The sequence below is a fragment of the Gymnogyps californianus genome, chromosome 9 (assembly GCF_018139145.2).
Source record: "Gymnogyps californianus isolate 813 chromosome 9, ASM1813914v2, whole genome shotgun sequence".
In the NCBI taxonomy this organism is placed as follows: domain Eukaryota; kingdom Metazoa; phylum Chordata; class Aves; order Accipitriformes; family Cathartidae; genus Gymnogyps; species Gymnogyps californianus.
Genome location: NC_059479.1, coordinates 22,635,739 through 22,654,965, shown reverse-complemented (window position 1 = coordinate 22,654,965; position 19,227 = coordinate 22,635,739). Strand labels below are relative to the sequence as shown.

Below are 19,227 nucleotides of genomic sequence, written 5' to 3'. Positions count from 1 at the left end.
ACGTCGATGACAATGAAGTGTCTGAATAGGGCAACAAAAATAAAAAGGAGTTCTCATTTTGGCAGTATTGTAGACAATGCACTAACGTGCGTCGTGGTTGTGATGGGTCCCCAATTTGAGATGCTTTGAAGCCATATGACTTGCAGAATATGGTCTATTAGGACTTTCTGCAAACAATAGCCCTAACGTTGAGTGCATAAAATGGTTCAGAGTGCCCAAATAATAATGGGAATGGCTAGGAGAAACCACAGCGATATGGTACAGCTCAGCAGCGCAGGGCAGCTCATGAACACTAGTTCCTACATACCTGAACGTTTCATCCTTCATCAAAGATGAATGTATTTTGACCTTAAAATGACAGTCCATTGGATGGTGAAATCCGTAGCCACAGAGGGTCAGTCCGCATCTTAATCTGAGCTAGATTCTGAAGTGTGAAGTTGTAAATTGAAAACTAAGCCGCCAGTTATCCTAACTGCTGTTTCCATCAAAGTACAAATAAGTTCCTTTCAAATCTAATTTAATTTCTATTGGGTTTTATTAGATCATTTTCAAGTGTTTGTAAGGTTCAAGTGTTGTTTGGGGACCATCAGGGGTGGTGGAAAAAAACCCTATTGTAAAATCTGCTAATAGGCAGCAAGAGTTGTTGGCCACTGCTGAGTGTCTTTGTGTGAGTGGCAATTTTTCACATGGGAGTTAATCTGAAACCATTGGTAGCCTATAACCAGGGGATCTCGGGGCTCGACTCTCAGTGTACTTTGGGGGTCCTGTGGAACAGTTGTCTAATTCCTATTCTAATTGCTACGGTGAGCATTTGTTCAGCATTTCCTTCCACCTATAGCAGAAAGCAGGGGACAACGAGGAGGAATGGATCCTAGCCACATTTGAATCACAAAGAGAAGAGACGCTTCTGAGGTAACTTTTTGATACAGTATTTTTTGTCATTGTTCAGTGCATGGAAAAGGTAACTTGCTTTATGATTCTTTAGAATTTTCGGTAGCATCGAGTAGTGCTGAAAATCACGTTGCTGTAAGTTTCCGTGTAGTACTACTGATGGAATTAAGAGCTTCGAAACTCGAGAGGGTGATACTAACTGGTACAGCTACTCTAAAGCAGAAGCTACCAGATGGCTTTGAATTGCAGAAGAATAAGCATCAGGCGCTCCATCTTCAGGGTGTAAAATGTGAAATTCACTTACAAGCTGCAGAGCCAGAAATGGGTCGTGTAAATCCCACCCAAAAAGTACTGAACTTGTTCATAGTGTCACCAACTGTTTAGTGAATGCTGCTGTATTGGCAGAGCAGCTGTTAGGACTTGTGAAATGAAGACAAATGGCAGCATTATTTGCCTCCAGTCGCTTCCCAAAGCCTCTTTGGAAGTTGTGCTGGACTCCTTGAGCCCTTTGGGGAGCTCCTCGCGGGAGGCCCGTGAGCTTCACGCACAAGAGCCACAATGGCTGTTTGTGCTCTTCCCCTCTCCACATTGAGCTAATTTCAGTAGCTGAAACTCTCTGGAGTCGCAGTCTTGCCAGACCCAGTGTGAAAGGCTGAAGAAAATTTTGGTATTTTAGAAAAGTCTAAACGTGACATCTATGTTGCCGGACAGAGCCGCTGTAAAATGCAGGTGCGTGGCTCTGCTTGGGAAGCAGTTGTGAAACCGAGCCTGTGGTGTATGTGTGCTGAGCCCTGCGAGGGCTGCGGCTGCAGAGCACCGCACCAGATCTTGTCGGTGAGATTTACGATGTAAAGATGAAAGGCTGATTCGGTTGTTAGCGAAACCCAGTGCGGTTCGAGGCTCGAGTCTGACTGGGAAATGGAAACCTGCTTGTCCCGCTGGCAAGCGCCAGGTGTGGCTGCGGGGCAGCGACCAGCGTAACCACCCCCGCTGCCCCGCTCTGCCCGCCGGGGGTGCGGCACCGCGGGCGGCCCCCCTCCTGCGAAGCGCGGGCTGAGGGAAGGCCGCTGCCGCCCGGTGCGGGCCGAGGCCGCCGGGCCCCGCTCCCGCCCTTCCCGCCCGCCTCAGGCGCCGCCGCTCTCCTCGACGCATGCGCTCTGGCGCCGCGCATGCGCCCCGGCTGGCCCGTCCTGCGCCGCGGCTATTGCCCAGGGCCCGGCGCCTTTTGTAACGGCGGAGCGGGCGGCGCTAAGGCCCGGCGGCGGCCTCGGCTCCCACGCCGGGGGGTCTCGCCCTCCTCCGCGCCTCCCTCCCCCCCCCCCCCCTCCCCGCCCGCGGGAGCCAAAGAAAGAGCAATGGCGGCGCGTTAGCGAGGCGTCCTCGGCGCGGCCCGGCGGCTGCGGACCTCCCCGCTCCGTGCCGACCGCAACGGATGCGCGCCTCGCCTCAGGCCCCGGCGGGAGCCTAGCGGGGCCCCGGCGGCCGCCGCCTCCGCTTCTCCTCCGCCGCCGCCTCCTCTTCCTCCTCCTCCTCCTCCTGCTGCGGGCGCGGGGGAGGGCGGGCAGCTCGGGGCGCCCCGCTCCCCTCAGCCGCGCGACGCGGCGGCCATGGCCACCGAGCTGGAGCCGCCGGCGGCTGGCGCCGTGCCGGGCGCGGCGCCGCTGGAGGCGGAGGAGGACGAGGAGCACTGGCTCTACGGGGGTAGGTACCACCGCCCCCGGCCGCGCAGCCAGGCCTCGCCCCGGGCCGGGGGGCGGCGGGGGGCAACGCAAAGCACCCGGCCGCCCCCCGGCATCTTCCCCCGACCCCGCCTTACGGGCCGCCCCCGGGCTGAGGGCGGGAGGGGGCTGTCCCCACCTGCCCCCGGTGTGCGGGGGCCCGGTGGTGTCACCCGCCGGCGCTGCCCGGCTCCCGGCGGGGCGTCACGCCTCTGCCCGCAGCCCAGGGCGGGCGGCTCCGCTGGGGCAGCGGGGATGCGTTAAGGAGGGGGCCGGCAGCTCCCCCACCGAGCTTCCCGCTCGGGGGCAGGCGCTTTAGCTGCTGGTTGTTGGGTTTTTTTTTTTGGGGGGGGGGGGGGGGGGGTATTGTCCTTTTAACAATAACACCGTGATGCAAAGAGGTTAACGTGATGCTTTGTTACAATTTCAGTTTCCTAATCATCCAAATCTTATTAACCTGATTGATGCAGGTGAACCCCTGGGCTAACGGGGGACTGGTGCGTGTGTGTAGCTAGGAAAAAGTGTAGGACTTTATGTAAACGTCTTTGTCCTCCTCATAGACTTTCCAACTGAATGCTTCTATGTTTTTTCTTCCCTGGCATGTTAAAAGTCTATATAAAGACCTTTACAGCTGAGTTCAGTTCCTTACGTGATGTTTGCCTTTACTCCTCCTGCCCTGAGACTTTGGATATGTATTTTGAATTTTGTTCTGTGTCAGTGGTGTGAGACTTCACTTCTGCAGATAGGTTTTGTTTGTTGGTTGGGGTTTTTTTGCTCCATTTCTAGTTGAACTTTGTTGGAAAGAGAACATTGGGGTTATAGTGCCTTGGCACTACTAGGTATTTCTGTAGCTGTGATGCATTTTGTGCTTAAAGTTAGCTTTTTTTTCTTTCACTTGAATAATTTTTTATTATTATTATTATTGTTTTTGCAGATGACACCACTGGTAAGCAAGAAGATGGACCAATTTCTGGGTGAGTCCAGAGACTGTTTATTCATTGTAACAATATATGCTGCAAAGAAGATCAAGCCATGTTAAGCATAACTTCATGAATGCCTGTTCTGATCTGTTTTCCAGGTTAATTACCTGGGAAAAACGGTGCCTTAAGGATTGGCCTTTGTGCTGGTCTGGCATTGGTAAAACTGTGGCCTGTGCTTTAGCCTGGAAAAGCTAAAAACGTTGAGCCTCGGTTAAAATTTTGACGTGATCAAATCAACAAATTTTATGAGATGTATGAAGTATGTGGTTTGGGTGGGACTTTCAGATAAAAGCGTTGGGGACAACTCCATGATCAGTTTTGCTTTCTGTGTATGGAAGGTATTGTCTGTCCTTGATCATGACTCCCCTATATTTGTAGCAGTGTGTTTTGCACCAGCGGAGTTTTCTCTCAGCAGAAATATTATCTGTTTGCCATTTTTAAGTGTAACGTGGTTTTCAGAAGACTTGATCTTCACTGGACTTCTGTGTGCTCAGCACCTTCAAAAGTTCAGTTTGATATTTATTGTCCTTTAAGGTCACTGTGAATTCAGTATCTGGAATTTCTGAGATTGTTACGGATACCGTCCTACTTAGTATACGTAGTAAGTATCCTGTGCTTAGGGAATATGAAAACTTGTTCAAAAACAAGTTTTAGGCGCACTTGGTAAATTGTTACCTAAAAACATCAAATGAGCTTTGCGAGAAGGAGCAACTTTTAGTTTAGATAGAAATTTTCTGCTGACTTGCATAAATCTATTGTTCCTTGCCACTTTTATCTGAATGTAATTTTACTGTACAAGCAGGATTAGAGATCTGAATTTCCAGCAACTGTCTCCCATAACCGCAAGATGCGTGAAGGAAAAGTATTAATAGTCATGCTAGCTCTCCTTTTTTTTCTTTTTTTTTTCCTCTTTTTGGTTTTTTTTGTTTTCTTTTTTTTTTTCCTTTTCTTTGTTCCCCAATGAGAATCTTCCTAAATGAAGAGCTGTGGGGTGGTTTAAGAAAAATGACTCTTTGTTTGCTATGTTGTCGACGGCTGCAGCTCCAGGGATACATTGCTGGCTTGTCTAGAGTATTTGTCTCTACCCATGAAGCAGAAATCAGTATAGTGTGGGATGCAGTGTCCGTTAACATTCCTTAGCCTAAAGGATGCATTAAATACCAGCAGTCTGTGCAGGATGCTGTTACGTCAGCAATGCACAGGGTTATGGTGACGTTCTGGGGAAATTAAATAGCTGCAACATTTTTTTGCGTGCGGATGATGGCTGTGGACCTGTCAGATTGTTCATTCCTGGGAAGGAAACAGGTTAGGGAAAGACTGTTACTTAACAAATGTTTATTTGAACTCCAATTCATAAATTTTAATGCACACCCACAGATACTTCATGTGACTTGAAGCTGAAGGTAATACTTGTCACTCTTCCTTAATTCAGTCATCTTGGATTCTTAAAGAAAATTCTGGGGGTGAGGTCAACGTTAAGAGTTGCTTGGATTTGGCAAACAAAATGCAAAACGTTTTGGAGCCATCTGTGAGATTTTCTCCAGTGGTACATCTTTTGGTCCTTATGTAATAGCCTATGTCTGCAACTTCGAAATACTTCTAGAGGCTGATTTTCCCTTAGACGTCTTGGCTCCTTTTTATAACTTAAAGTGTCTTCAGCTGTCACCTCAGGAACTTGGCGAAAATGGGACCTGTGCTTCCTTGGTTAGCTGCTGAACCTTCATCCCTTCTTTTTGATCTTGGCTTGATTGTTGAATTTCTTTGTATATGGGGCTTTTCTAATATGGGAGCTTCAGTAACTGCTCAAATCGTTCTTGTTCGTTTGTTCTTTTTTTATGCTCAGTAACTGCTTTCTGAGTTGCATTAGTGTGATCTTTTGGCTTACTTGTTTGGTGTCTCCTTTCCTGCTGCCTCTGAAATGGCTTTAATCTGACCAGTGTTTGGATTCTGTTAGGTGTTACGTATGTTTCTTTTTGAAGATAATCTTGTGTATGTTTATTATCCGAAGTGGGGTTTTAAATAGCAACATCTCCGCAAAGTACTGGTGGAGAATTGGGTTGCCTGGGCTGTTCTAATTGTCTCTTTTGAAAAGCCGGAATTATTTTGAAGTTCTACTAGGTTTTACCTATGACATTAGAGAAAAATGGTCTCTCTTTGTATTTTAGTTTTGCAACACTTAGCATACTCTTTTCTAGCATATGTATGCCAATTTGACTTTCTTGCTTGGCTAATGCAATAAACAATGTTAGCATTTGTACAAATTGGAGGTAAATCTGAACCTGACTGTTGTTGCATTAGGACTAATTTGTAATGAATGAGAAGATTGGGTGGATAATTATCTGTCTTTTCTTCTTTGAATTTTAACTCATTAATGTAAGCTATTTGTAGAAACACTAAAATCACTTTTCCCTTAATTTTTATGAGACGGATGCCCTTGCTGCTTACTAAATATATGTATAATTATTAGCATCCTTAAGGACAAGGTGAAGTTTTGCTTATGGTCTTATTCCTATCAGTTGTGATTGTGCTGAACCAAAGCTGAAAGCTATTACAGCTGCCACTTACATATTAGCCTTTGAGTGGTGTTTGACTAGGCAGCCATGCTGTTTGCCAGGTGCTCTTTGGAAGTGCTAAACTGATCCTTTCCAACAAAAGCAAAGCCAAGCAAGGATGATTAATTTTTTGTCATATAGTTGAGCTAACTGCCAGCAGAATAAACACACTACATGAATAAAGCCATTATATGAAAGTTACCTGGATGAATGCTTTAGAAATGTTTATAGGTGAACCTCTAGATTGGGCTTGTCCACTTTCTTTTATCTGTCACATTTACTAGACATGCAGAATCTTCTCATCCTTTGCAAGATGCTCCTCAGGAGAACCGGCCTGTCAGCAATGAAGACCGAGAGATGTCGCAACATGTATGTGTTCCACTGCAAATGGTAGACATAGTTATTTTTGTGCTTCTCAATACTCATGGATAAAAAGATGTACGTGTAAAGATGCTGGTACTGCCTAATATGTTACATTTGTACTGTAGGAGCGTACTGATAGTCAATTCCCAATGCTAACTAAGGCAACTGGCTTCTATTCTCAGCCTACCTTGTGTAGTGGGGTAGTGAACCGTGATCTAAGTATTGCTTATGCCCACTGAAGAGGCAGATGAGGGCCTCTGATGCTACAGTGTGGCAGGAAAAGTAGAACATGATGTTACCTCCAGCTCAATATTTAGTATGACTTCTTGAGTGTCAGTAAAATATGGGAAACACTGGGATAGAAAGCCCAAAGTGCTGGGAATCAGTTTTGATTCAGGCTCAGACCTCTTAGAACGCAATCTAGTGGCTCAGTGCTGAAAGAGTAGGAGGAGGCTTGCTTCTCCACCCCTCTTCCTCTAGTCTTTTTGATGGGTTTATTTTCTGCCACTGTGGTACGTCAAGATGGCTCACACAGAGTTCTGACAAACCCGTGTGCCATGGAAAAGGAGGGAGGGTTAGGAACACTTTCGTCATACCCTTTTGAGGTGGTGAGGTGTTAATTCAGCTCATGCGTCTTGCAAAACTGCACTGCTGGATATCTGGAAGACTTCCTTTGCTTTTGTGCCCCAGCAGTGGTGGTGCACTGGAGTCGAATCGGCAGCTGTAAAGTTCTTATGTAAAGTTAAGTGACTTGGGGACTGATGTGCTAAATAAGCCAAGCTGAGCTCCTCAGCAGCTTCCTACCACAAAAGTTGTGGTGAGAGAATGTTTGCTCCAAGGTTCTTAGGTGAAGCCTGGCGAATGCATTTTGGTGATTTTTATTTGTGATTGTATACTTTCACCATGGACCTGTGAAGGACATGTGTCAGAAAAGCCCTAGCTCTTTAAAAAAGAGTAGGGGAGAGGAACTGTGGGCCATGATGAAATTCTTAGAACCAAGGTAAACTTCCCCACCTTCAGAATCTTATCCAGAGTCTCCTGTAGGTTCACTTCCTCAAAGGACGTAGCAGTTTCTTTGTGGGCACCTGTCCATTTATGTTGAAAGCTGATTACTTCCGTGTTTTTTGCCTCCAGAGACAACTTTGTATAGCCTTGCAGTGCAGTAGAAAGTTATGTCTTTATATCAGAATCATTCTTTCTAATAGTCCTTCATCATACAAGCTTTGTAAGATTTGGCTTACTGTCCTGGGGAATTTATCAGTTTTATGTATTAATGAGCTCCTCTGTGCTTTTATTGTTGCTAGGCACTTCCAAGTGGCGAAGATGATGAAGATGACAGCGATAGCGACAGTGATGATGATGACGTGAAAGTTACTATTGGCAATATTAAAACGGGAGCACCATCGTACATGTATGTATTGCTGATTATGGTGTCGATTTTTGATCTGAGGTAGCTCTGGCGCATTGATTGGGATTAAAAGTGGGGATGAGAGCTGATCTGTCTTCTGGGAGACATGGGAGTAATGGCTAGAACACCGCAACGGGATTAGAAGCTGATGGGCAGCTCTGTCCTGCAATTGCTTGTTGGAGAATCCATCTACAAAATAGGAATGATAATTCATGGGTCTGCTGTTGGAAAATTAACCAAATAATTACTATGCTTCATCAGGCAAAACCAAAGGTGGGAAGTTACATTTAACTCATCATCTGTGAGAACTTCAAGAACCAAAATCTGTATTGATAAGAATTGGCGTAAGCTGTGAATTTACTAATTTTCAGCTGTCTGACTTTTCATGATTCAGAAATGGTGAGGCTGGATTTGCAAACCAGGAAATTATGTCACTGACTTAAAATTCTACCTAATTTGCATTGAATAGAAATAATAAGACAGCATTTTTGCTTGCTGCTAGCAGCCTTCCTCTTAAGGAAATGACTTACGTGTGCTTTGCAGCACATTCTAATTTTTCCACTTTATGGATAACTTCCTTCTCTTGTTGTAGAGGTGGTTTCAGTCTGATGGATTACTCTGAGTAGCAATGCTCCATCCATTAGCAGCTCACTAGATTTTGCAGACATCCTTTTCGAAATCTGCTTCTTCTACCTTTCTCTCCTCATTCTGTGACCTGTGTGCAGCTATGACTTCCACGTGGTTCAGTTCCATTTAAATACTAAGTACGTTCCTGGGCGGCATGGCAACTACCACTCTTTGAAATAACCTTTCCCTTCGTATTCAAGACAATCCTCTTGTGTTCTGTTGTTGGTCACTAAGTATGTTTGCTGGGTTTCTGTAGGGTTAGAGAAACTTATGTGGCAAACAAATCTCACTTTTAAGGTGTTGAGACTTAGTACTAAAAATGGTAGAGAGGCATGAATAAACCCAAGTTGAACTAAGCATCTTCTGAAGGATGTCAGGGCTTGAATATATTTTGCATGAAAATCTTCAACCAAGTAATTTGTTCAAATACCAATGTAGTGATTCTTTTCCATATAGGGGAACTCCTATGAATCTAAACTTAAAAACGGGTAGAGGCTATGGAGCATCTGCTTCAGGTATTGCTGTTATTTTTGTCCTTCACCTTTTGCAATATTTCACTTATCTGACAGCTGGAGCAGCTGCAAATCTTGGTCTCTGTTTGGAAGGATATAAAATTAGTGCATCTTCTTTAAACTAGGAATAGTAACTGCGTTTCCTAAAGATAAGCGTCCCTAGGACAGTCTGAGGGTTCAGGGTGCAATGGAATGATTTAATTACCCATCGCTGAACAAGCTGATTATAATGCTGTTTAAACTAGAAAAAAAATACATTGATTACTACTTTTATAGTAAAAAACTAGAATATTTCTCAACTGTATTGTTGCACTGGGGCCAAACATTCTAAATTGCCTGGAGAAGAACTTTAACTCTATGATCAGTATACTGAGCTACTTGCAGTGTAAGATAGTAGAAGAAACAAACTCTGGCCTTGAGTCTCAGTTATGCATATTTCTGCAGGTGAAATTTGCCCCACCATTCAGTTTAGTTTATACTGTATATTGAGACTTGGATTCTGTCCTTCCTCATATGTGAGACTGTCCTTTCATGGGCTGCATACACTTCCTTCCATTAATTTCTTTATGCAAATGACTTATCTTCTGATTGAGAAAATAAGAATGAATTCCCCTTGAAGATTCTGTACCCGACAGATTTTTGCTGATCTTGGTTAGTACACGGTCCACTTAAGACTGATCCTGAAAAAGTCTCTTGTTATGAGAAAATGTGTGTATCTTGGGAGGGAAAAATAAGTATTTTGCCTAGGGAGAAAAATAAATTTTTTTCATTTGGGATAAATTTCATGCATGCTCTAATAATTTACTCCATTTGTCTGTAGTACCAATCTGGGTTGAATTTGCTTCTCTGCTGTTCAGCTGCAAGTGCTGTATACCCTGGCTATTTATTTATAGAATGACTGAAGTAATTTTTATTTAAAAAGTTGATTGTGGTTACCTACATGCTATAAAGCCAGCAATGAGTTCACAGTAGCGCTTTATTTTTGACTGGAGTAATTTGCTCAGCAAATTAGTGGATTAAAGGCATTACATTAAAAGTAGTAACGGTTTCTCTCTCTCCAAAGCCAAGTTGCAGCCCAAAGGTATTGACTTAGATGCCGCAGGGAATATAAATGGATTGCCTGTTATAGAAGTGGATTTAGATTCATTTGAAGACAAACCGTGGAGGAAACCAGGTGAGGCCTCACAGTTTCTTGTGGTAAATATTTTCTGCAGTTTTAGTTGTCTCTCTTTAATTTCACATGTAATTTCTGTCCATTTATTGCTGCCAGGGAACAGGGAAGTCGGAACAATGCGTATTGCTGAGCCTCTGATGCCTGTCTAGACAATCAGTGACATTTACTGATTGATCAAGCCATGCTTCTACCTAAAATTGGATTGCATTTACTCTATTAATTTAACTTCCCTAAAGGGAACAACTATTTTTTTTTTTTAATGTTCTATTTTACTAATTCCCTAGTTCCAGAAAATATTGCACTGATATCAATGCGATAACGTTTGTTGGCCGTAAAGTCAATTGAGTAGGATCAAGATTTGGCTGTTGATGATGTGTGGTCTCCTCTTCATGTGTAGCAGCTTGCTTATTCTGTCTCACCATGGCCAAGCTCAGAGTCCTCCCCATGCACCCTTCTCATTTGGGTCCTGGGGATGTCCACGCTTCTGCAGCAGAGTACCCCTTGCAGAGGGCAGCGATGGTGGGAATTACCACGTCAGCACATGTCGTGATAGGAAAGCCATCTTTTTGTGTTGAATTCTCCTGCTGCAAACAATTGAATAAAAGGAAGGAAAACACTGTCTACTCTGACAAGAAAGGCTAGGATTTTTCTTTTAGAAAAGCTGCATTGCCTAATTCTTTGCTAGATTCTGCCCCCAGGTGCATAACTGTGGGTGAGCAGTCCCCACTTATTTCTTCTGGACAATATTATCTAGACTGTGTCCAAATAGTACTTTGCACAGCAGTTTTTAATATGTACGTGGTCTCTTTTGTCTTCCTGATTAGTACTAGGGAGATTTCTACTCGGAAGTGACTCTTGCATGACAGCTGTGGGACGCTACAAATAAACTTCTGGTTTTCATCTGAATTTGATACAAAAGTAGATGAAGGAACCAAAGAGATCCATATTTTTGCTGTGCTACTCTTATAAAACGTGCTATGATGAAATGTTAACTGAAGCAAAAAATCCACTTGCCTCTTCTCAGAAATAATTCTTCTCCCCGCCAGCCCCTGTACTTTATTTATCTTTCAGAAATACTGCTATGCTAATTAAGTAGTGCTTTTATAATGTTGTCTGTGGTGTGGTTTTGGTATCTCTTGCCCACCTGAAATGAAGGGCATCAGAGTACACAATAGTGCTAATAACTACATTGACGTGTCATGGTATCAAACCAGCACTAAAGCACTCTGCGATGAATAGTAGCTAGTACAGACATAATAGAAAACACAGCCTTTTTTCTGCAGGGGATTTCCCATTGATTGTGAAGTGAGAAAGAGGGGGCTAGGAAGAAAATAAGTTAGAAGAAAACAATGAAGTCAAGTTCAGAGATAAAACCTGGAAATCATTGTGGTCATGCTGACATCCCTGGACCAAAAAGAAGCCAGCTAACCTTAAAACAGTGTTGAAGTACGAATGAGGGAAGATGTCTGCAGAGGTGTGGCCTGTAAGTTTATTTTAGATGGCAAGTAGCTTGTTACTCAACAGCCTTTCAGGTTTATGTCCTTTACTGTTAATTGTTCAGCAGGTTGGTATCTCTTTAAGTGAGGGAGAGGAAGAAGAAATACAGTGTGGAAGAACTGACAAGAGGGCTGAAATATAGACTGATAAAATAGATATGTAAATGTCATGTTGCTGAGTCTGTGTTGGTGAAATTTGCATATTTGGGTGGTACAACAGGAAGAGCAGCCTACCTGGAAGATAAACTTAAACCTCGCTGTACAGATCCAAGCTCAGCATGGTCAAAGTGGTTTGCTCAGCCCTTATGTATCAGCTCCTTGTTTTAGAATTGGTCTGTCTAGGAATACCTTTGCGAGGGGGATGTTTGAGGGACACCTCAGCAGGGCTAGGAGATGCTTTGTCACGCTTCCTGTTGTGAGGTATGCCTTACAGAGTTAGTTGCAGCTATGTTTGTCCCTCTGCACCTACGTTTTCTTGGCAAGCAGTTTGTGGCCGCCTCTCTTATTCAGAAGTGCTCATGCTGAATTGGCACATTTCACAGAAGACTGTCAAGTAAGATAACAAGGCTATAGTTAGGATTGTGACTGAACTGTAATTACTTGTGTAGTCTGACACGCATCAATAAAAAACTTCCACTTTAGCCCTGTTTCACGAAATGAGTGAATCCCAGAATCTCTTCTCAAAACGGCAAAGGCAGTGATGGTCAGGAGCGCAACGTGTTGGCTTAGCTCTGCCAAGAAAAAGGTTCTGTGGCACCATCCCACTTTGGTGGTGGTAGCTGGAACCATCATTCCTGTGCTCTCCGCAGCACTCAACTCATTTGGACAATTGCAAGAAACCAGTCTGAAAAAATCCAGTTAGTGAATAAGTGGTTGCAAGCATCTCTTTTAATAGCCTGTATACGTGCTGTATTCTGTGTCCCAAATGGTCCCACTGCTGTTCAGGCTGTAGTCCCCCTCCCACCAAAGGATGCAGCCATCTCCGCTGTGGCAGCTTTCTGACAGAATGAAATGGAGAGTAAGCTGTGCTCTCTAGAAGATTTTTGTTTTCTTAACTCTTCATTTAAGCAGTTAAAGGACAATTTGAGAATGCAAGTCTGCTAGAATCCCTGTGTTAACTTCTGCGCCCTTTGTCAGGTGCTGATCTTTCTGATTACTTTAATTACGGATTCAATGAAGAAACATGGAAAGCTTATTGTGAAAAGCAGCGACGGCTTCAGCTTGGACTGGATCCTGCTCCTCCCATCAGCACTGAAAATAAGATCACGGTAGGTGACATGTTACTCCTGCATATGGCTACAATAAAACTGGGACTTGGTTTTGTAATCACAGAGATGAGAGTATAAGCGCAGAAGATACCTTAGTACCTAACTTCTGTCTTCCTTTCAGTGATGAGAAATATAAAAATGTATCTTTAAAGATTAAATCTCTCTGCTAAAAATCTTTTCTCTGTAGAATAAACAGTTCCAGCTGCCTGGCAGGTTTGTACCACTACAGTAGCAAGACTTGAGTGAATTTCCAGTTGACTTTGAGGCTACCCAGCTATAGGGGTGTCTGGTTGGAAGATCCTGTGGATGTGAGAGGTGTAGAGAGGGGAGCTGGGCATCCATGGCTGTTTTGCTTGTTGCCGTTGACTGTTGCAGTTGTGTGGCTGCCTTTTGTGTTTGGAGACCGCTTTGGCCATCAGCCTTCGCAGAAGCCCATCAGGTGACCAACAGCTGTTAGTCAGAACTTCAGCCAAAGAGTCAGTACAGCAAGTATTACTATTTCCAGTTTTTACTTAAGGACTACATGAAGCAGGATGTGAGATTATTACACTTTGGGACTTCTAACGGGGACAGTAGCCAGCAGGCTGAGGCTGGAATAGCCAGCTAGTTTACAGAAACGTTTGCTGCCTTGACTGAAGAATAGGAGGCTTGTTTGCAAGAGCCCTGTGACCAGTCCTCAAGGGAGTGCTTTTCCTTTGCTGAGGGTTAATCCCTGATGCTACCTTCAGTTGAAAGTAAGGACGTTAAAGCTGTGTGTTATATATTGCCTTCCATAGGTTCAGCAAGGAAGAACAGGAAATGCTGAAAAAGAAGTGGAAAACAACATCATCAAAACAGAATTCAAAACAGACTTCTTGGCTCTGGTGGGAGGACGCATGAAGGCTGGGCCTCCTCCGAATAGGTAAGAGATGATGCAGACATAAAGCTTGGGTGCGCTGTGTTCTTCATAGGGGTAGCTGGGATCCACCTGGGCCGTATCTGAATCTCCTCAAGCCTGAAACACAAGAAGCTTTTAAACTTTACAGGAAGCTACTGTGGTCACTCGTTAACTATCGTCTTCAGCAGCGCTCTCCTGAGGGTTGTGCAACCCCTGCCTACCCATTTACCTCTCCTTGGTGATATCCTCAGTATAGTGCCGCACAGGGAGGGAAACTTATATCCCAGCTGAAGGGACACATCTCTTGGAGTAGAAAAAACAAGGCAAATACCTCAGCTTTGAGGGCTTACGTTGCTGGCTGCTTGTGCTTACTTGGCTTCTTCTTACTCCCACGATGTTAATCTTTGCCTCCTTAAGTGGAAGTGGATTACATGTTTGGCAGCTGATAAGAGGAGCTATTGGTTTCTGAACCTGTGTGCTACGCTGCTTGGTGCATGCTAATTAGTTATTTTTTCCAATGAGAGAGAGGATCCACAAGGCTGGACAAAGCAAAGCAATTGAGTCATTTTGATTGGCAGCCTCTGCTGGGAAGACCACTTTGACCTCATGAGGTTGATGGGTTTTTATCAAAAGCTTCAGAAAAACAAAGCGATGTGAAACCAGACGAGCCAGAGCTTTGGGATCTGGGTGTTCCTATTGCTTTACTCACATTGCTTTGTTCCCATGACATCTTTTGCACACCTGTCTTGCAGAAATCAGTCTTGCATTCCAACTTTCCACTTTGTCTGAGAGAGAACCAACTGTATGCTTCAAGTGTAAGCTTTAAAGCTCTACTTAGTCTGTTTGCATTTAAGCACTTTCGTGGCATTTCTGTCCCCCTTCATAGTGCCATCAAATCAATCAGGTTTGTTTCCAACTGTTATGCATATCTCGTAAGATTTTCAAAAATCTACACCATTGCAAAACAAGCTGATGCTATTGTAACTACAGCATTTTTGTCCATTTTAACTTGCAGTCTGGTTTTGAAAGTACTGACACACAAGATTCTGTTCCTGCAGCAGACCAGAAGGAGTATCTTCGTACACGGCAGCAGCATCAAAACCATGGGCTTAGCAATGAGTTGTTTGGGTTGTTTTTTTTCCTTAAACAAAGTGAGCAGATTTCAGTGAGAAAACTTTATCTCACCACCTAGCCAGCATTTTTATATCCACTTTGTCTAAATTTCCTGCTGAGATAGAAAATTCTGCAGTCTAACCTGGAAAAGCGCTGACGTTTTTCTGTCCTAACTGCAGGAAAACATGTCTAAGGCCATACTTACACAAATCAATTGTTGCATGAATGTAGGATGAGAGATTCTTAAACTTCAGTTGCAGGTGCTTCTCTCTCTCACAAACCTTTACTTGTGATGACCTTACAACAAGCTCCTATAAAAATGTTCTTCCCCTAAGAGTGACCTGAGAATGGAGATAAAAGAACATGGAAAATTGTAGGTTCTGTGACTGATTTCCACTGGTGCATAGACAGCAGTGTTTCTTGGCTACATTAATATCTTTTTTTTTCCTCCCCCCCAAGGATCTAGCCTTTGTTTCATTGAAGGCAGTGGCAAAACTTTTGACTTTAATAGAAACAGAGTAGACCCCAGGGAGGTGGGCTAGAAAGTGTCTGAGAATCCAATTTGTAAATAACTTCAGTGGTATCAGCAACACTTGGAATATTGGACAGAAAGCAGGAAAAATCTAGGCTGATAACATTAAAGGCTTCTCCTGATAAATATTCTCCACTTTCTCTGAGCCTGATCTGGGAATGATTATTCGCATCTGGAGAGTGAGTAAAGGATTTCAGCTTTGAACCAGAGTGTGCGACCCATGTTATTACACCCGTATGTGGTGATTCTTTGGATCATGTTTCTGGGTGTTCAGAGAGACCTAACTCACCCCTGCCGGCAGAGCTCAAATTGTTCAAAAGTGAAAAATGACTTCTCATTCACCTCTTGTCCGATTCGAGCGCTGCCTCTAGAGATTTTTGCCAGGTGGCAAAGAATGTATGAGAGAAGTCTGTCTAATAGTGGGGAAAATTGCTCCTTCTAATGTCTTTGAGCCTAAAAAGATGCATGTGCTTTGTACCAGGAAGCTGGGTGGGACAATTGATGTGATCGGTGGCCAGGCAGGCACAATTAGGAGAGTAGAAGGAAGACGTCGTGATAAGCATGCCTCTGAGGAAAACCCAATTCAGGTAAATGTTGTGCGCCGTCTTGACAAATTTCTGATTTTATTACACTTCTAGTGAACCCTGAGCAAATGTCTGTGCATTCCTGACCTCTCATGTCACAGTTTTTATCTGCAAAGCCGTAGGTAGTATATCAACCTTGTCAAGGCGTATGCATGTATCGTTACCTTCTGCAGGTTGAATTAACTTCTGTATTAAAAGCTTTATCTTGCTAGGAGCTAGGGATTGTCCGTTAAAGACTAGCCTTCCCATCTGAATGGTAAGGCCCAAGTTCCTTTTCTCATCAGCTCTCCCAAAGTATTCCTCGGAGTGCGTAGCTGGGAGGCTCTTAGGTGGATTATTCCCTTCCCCTCCACTCCTGGGTTGGAATCTCCAGTTCTGCAGTGAAGGACTTCTACTTGGGGCTTGTGTTTCTTTTTACTTTGAAATAATATTTAGTCTAAGCATCACTAGATGCAGCCTACGCTTCATACTTAGGGTGGGCCTGTGTTACTGGATCTTATCCCTTATAAGAAATAAAAGGCTGGGGTTTAAAACTGGACTCTTTTCTGATCTTGCATGTCCAGTGTATGACCATAATGTTCTGGTTGACTTCTAGGTAGGAAGGTGCTACATGTAGGGTTTGAGGACCATCTGCTGAGAACTCTTAACCACCTTCCTCCCACCAACCACTCCTAACTCACCAAAAAAACCCAAATATGGAACCTTTCCCCTGTCTAGACACAAATCCTGGTTTTGTTTTTACATGTGTTTTTGTGGTCTGTTTATTTTTTTTTAGTGGTCAGTTTTCCAAATTTTGCCAACAATGGCCCAAAAAAGAGTTTGCCTAAGAGAAAGAATTTGCTGGGAAATAGTTGTTGTTCCTCCCACTTACAAGCATTGATACCTGTATTTCCAGGTCATTCTGGTATCTCTACGTATTGATCATTCCTTCAGCAATAGTGGGTACGTGACCTGCTTTTGTCACACAGATGTGAATCCAGTCTTCCTTTGACCTATGTGAGCACAATCTAGAGCAGAATTTGGCCTCTTGCTGCCCTCAGGAAAGATAAATTGGGTTTAAAAAAAAAAAAAAAGCACTACTGTGTCACCCTGAAATATGGCAGCTTTTAATCTGGAGCCTGTATCAGTGGCAGTTCCCGTGAACAAACGTTGTTCATAACACGGAAATGTCAGCTGTCTTGCACAGTGGTGTATACAGCTAGAATCTAGTCTCGCTGCTGTTCTGCGTAAGAGAAGATACCTCGCTAAGCATATTGATTGCTTTGATCAACCTTCCTTCCTCCCCAAAAGATGTTAGCCCCTGGGTATAGCACAGCCTGATCTTCCCAGGTACCACAGTGCTGCCTCTTTTGGTGATATGCTCCCTTTATGGCAGCACAGTGAGGTCCTAGCTGCAGGAGCAAAGAGATTAAAATGCTCTCTTCTCGTTCCTCTGCCTTCTAAGGTCCTTGGAGACCACGGAAGTAAGCCACAACCCCCACAGCAGCCCCAGCAGCCATCACAGCCCCAACAGCCACCTCAGCAACAGCCGTTTGCACCACCAGCAGGCCCACCGCCTCCCCCGCTCGCTGGGCCGCCTCCACCACACTTCCTCCACCCTCCTCCACCAGTTACTTCTGTTCCACCTCCCCTGCATCCTCCAGGTATGTGTTCACGCAGCAATACGTGGCAGTCTGAGGCTGCAAGTTAGGATGTCCCAGGCTTGGAGCAAATCAAAGGTTTAATCGTTAAATGCTATGGGACGGTCGAGCAATCAGGTAGCAGGTCCTTAGACCTGGCCAGTCTTTGTTCAGTGTCTCCATCAGCCTATTTAACATTTGCCCTTGAATACTTGAAAAATGGCAGCTGTTCCTTGAAAAAAAACTCTAGGCTTTGTTTGCGTGAGGGAGCCTTTGGGTGCTACCAATTTGTTGTATTGATAAATGTAAAGAAATGGGCTCCTGTTTATCTGTGGAGGAAGCTAAGAACATAGGAATTGCTCTCCTGTGTCAGATCAGCAGGCTGTTTAGTTCAGGATCCTGTCTGGCTATGAGTGATTCCAAACGTTTCGAGGGTGATGCTGGCATTGGCAATTCTGCAACAGCAGCTCTAACAAACAACTTTCCTCCTAATCCAGGTCAGTTCTTAGTTGGTTTATGCCTTGAAATACCAAGATTTGTATCTTTCTGTGTTTGTTTCTGTGCATGTTATTGTACCAACTGCCACTGAAGGATGATTCTTGCTGCTCCTAGAAGAGTCTAGTGTTCAGTGCAGACATTAGAGCAGTGCTTCATTTTAAAAGCAAAATATAAATAATATGAATGAGGTCTTTACCATGGGTTTCTAGCCTATTGGGTGTGGTCAGTCCTCAGCATTGGCAAGTTTGTGTGCTCTTATCAATAACCAGTTGGGTTGGTATTGTGCTAAGAGCACTGGGCACTTGAGAAGACACTGTCGAGATAAGTCCTATGTCTGCAGGAATGCCCGTTGCCTCTGCAGTTACAGACTGAGTCCTGAAACAGCGGAGGTAAAATTTCTAATTTTTTTCTCCTTTGGTGTCTTGAGCACCATGTTACAAACAGTTTCACTGCCTCTTCTGTGCGTGTAATAACTCCGTTTCCACAAAGTTTCTTAATGCATCTGCAACACGGAGGCCAGTAGTATTCTTTCTGGGCAGCAGGCAAAATATGGGGATACTGGTGGAGAGAACAAAGAACTTTGCAACTGAAAAGGCCAAATATAGGTACTCGTGCATTTACCAGGGGACATAGGGTCGTTTTTCTGTTGACCCTTTTCAGTGCAAGTTTACAGATGTACCGGCCACGGCCTAAGACACATTTTTCTGTCTTCGATTCCTACTAAGCCTGCGCATCTTCTGATCCAACGTGAGTCATGTCTGTGCCCCTGTTGCTTCTGGCTTAAATAGTGCATTGAGGTTGAAGCGAAGGCCGTGCTCTGGGCTTTCCCTGGTCCTGTAGGCAGCAGCCAGACTTCTGAGGAGTCACCAGGAGCACATTATGCAGTAACTCCTTTATTTTGCACTGCCTCCACATGCAGAAGATACAGAACAAAAAATACAGTCAGGGCTTGTATCTGAGGATTATTACTGCAGTACTCACTGGTGGACCATGGTAGCTTTTCCTACTGCCTTTC

At 44.2% G+C, this 19,227-nt stretch overlaps 1 protein-coding gene across 1 annotated transcript in view; it reads left to right on the top strand.

Moving 5' to 3' along the window:
* Nucleotides 1-2,498: 2,498 nt before the first annotated feature.
* Nucleotides 2,499-19,227, top strand: part of LOC127019711 (pre-mRNA 3'-end-processing factor FIP1-like) — a 28,345-nt gene continuing 11,616 nt past the window's right edge. The window contains exons 1-10 of the mRNA XM_050901888.1: nucleotides 2,499-2,592; nucleotides 3,544-3,583; nucleotides 6,426-6,510; nucleotides 7,809-7,915; nucleotides 8,996-9,054; nucleotides 10,115-10,225; nucleotides 12,859-12,989; nucleotides 13,766-13,890; nucleotides 15,993-16,098; nucleotides 17,540-17,738. Of these exons, the coding sequence (XP_050757845.1) occupies nucleotides 2,499-2,592; nucleotides 3,544-3,583; nucleotides 6,426-6,510; nucleotides 7,809-7,915; nucleotides 8,996-9,054; nucleotides 10,115-10,225; nucleotides 12,859-12,989; nucleotides 13,766-13,890; nucleotides 15,993-16,098; nucleotides 17,540-17,738 (1,057 nt within the window). The remainder of the gene's footprint in view (nucleotides 2,593-3,543; nucleotides 3,584-6,425; nucleotides 6,511-7,808; nucleotides 7,916-8,995; nucleotides 9,055-10,114; nucleotides 10,226-12,858; nucleotides 12,990-13,765; nucleotides 13,891-15,992; nucleotides 16,099-17,539; nucleotides 17,739-19,227) is intronic.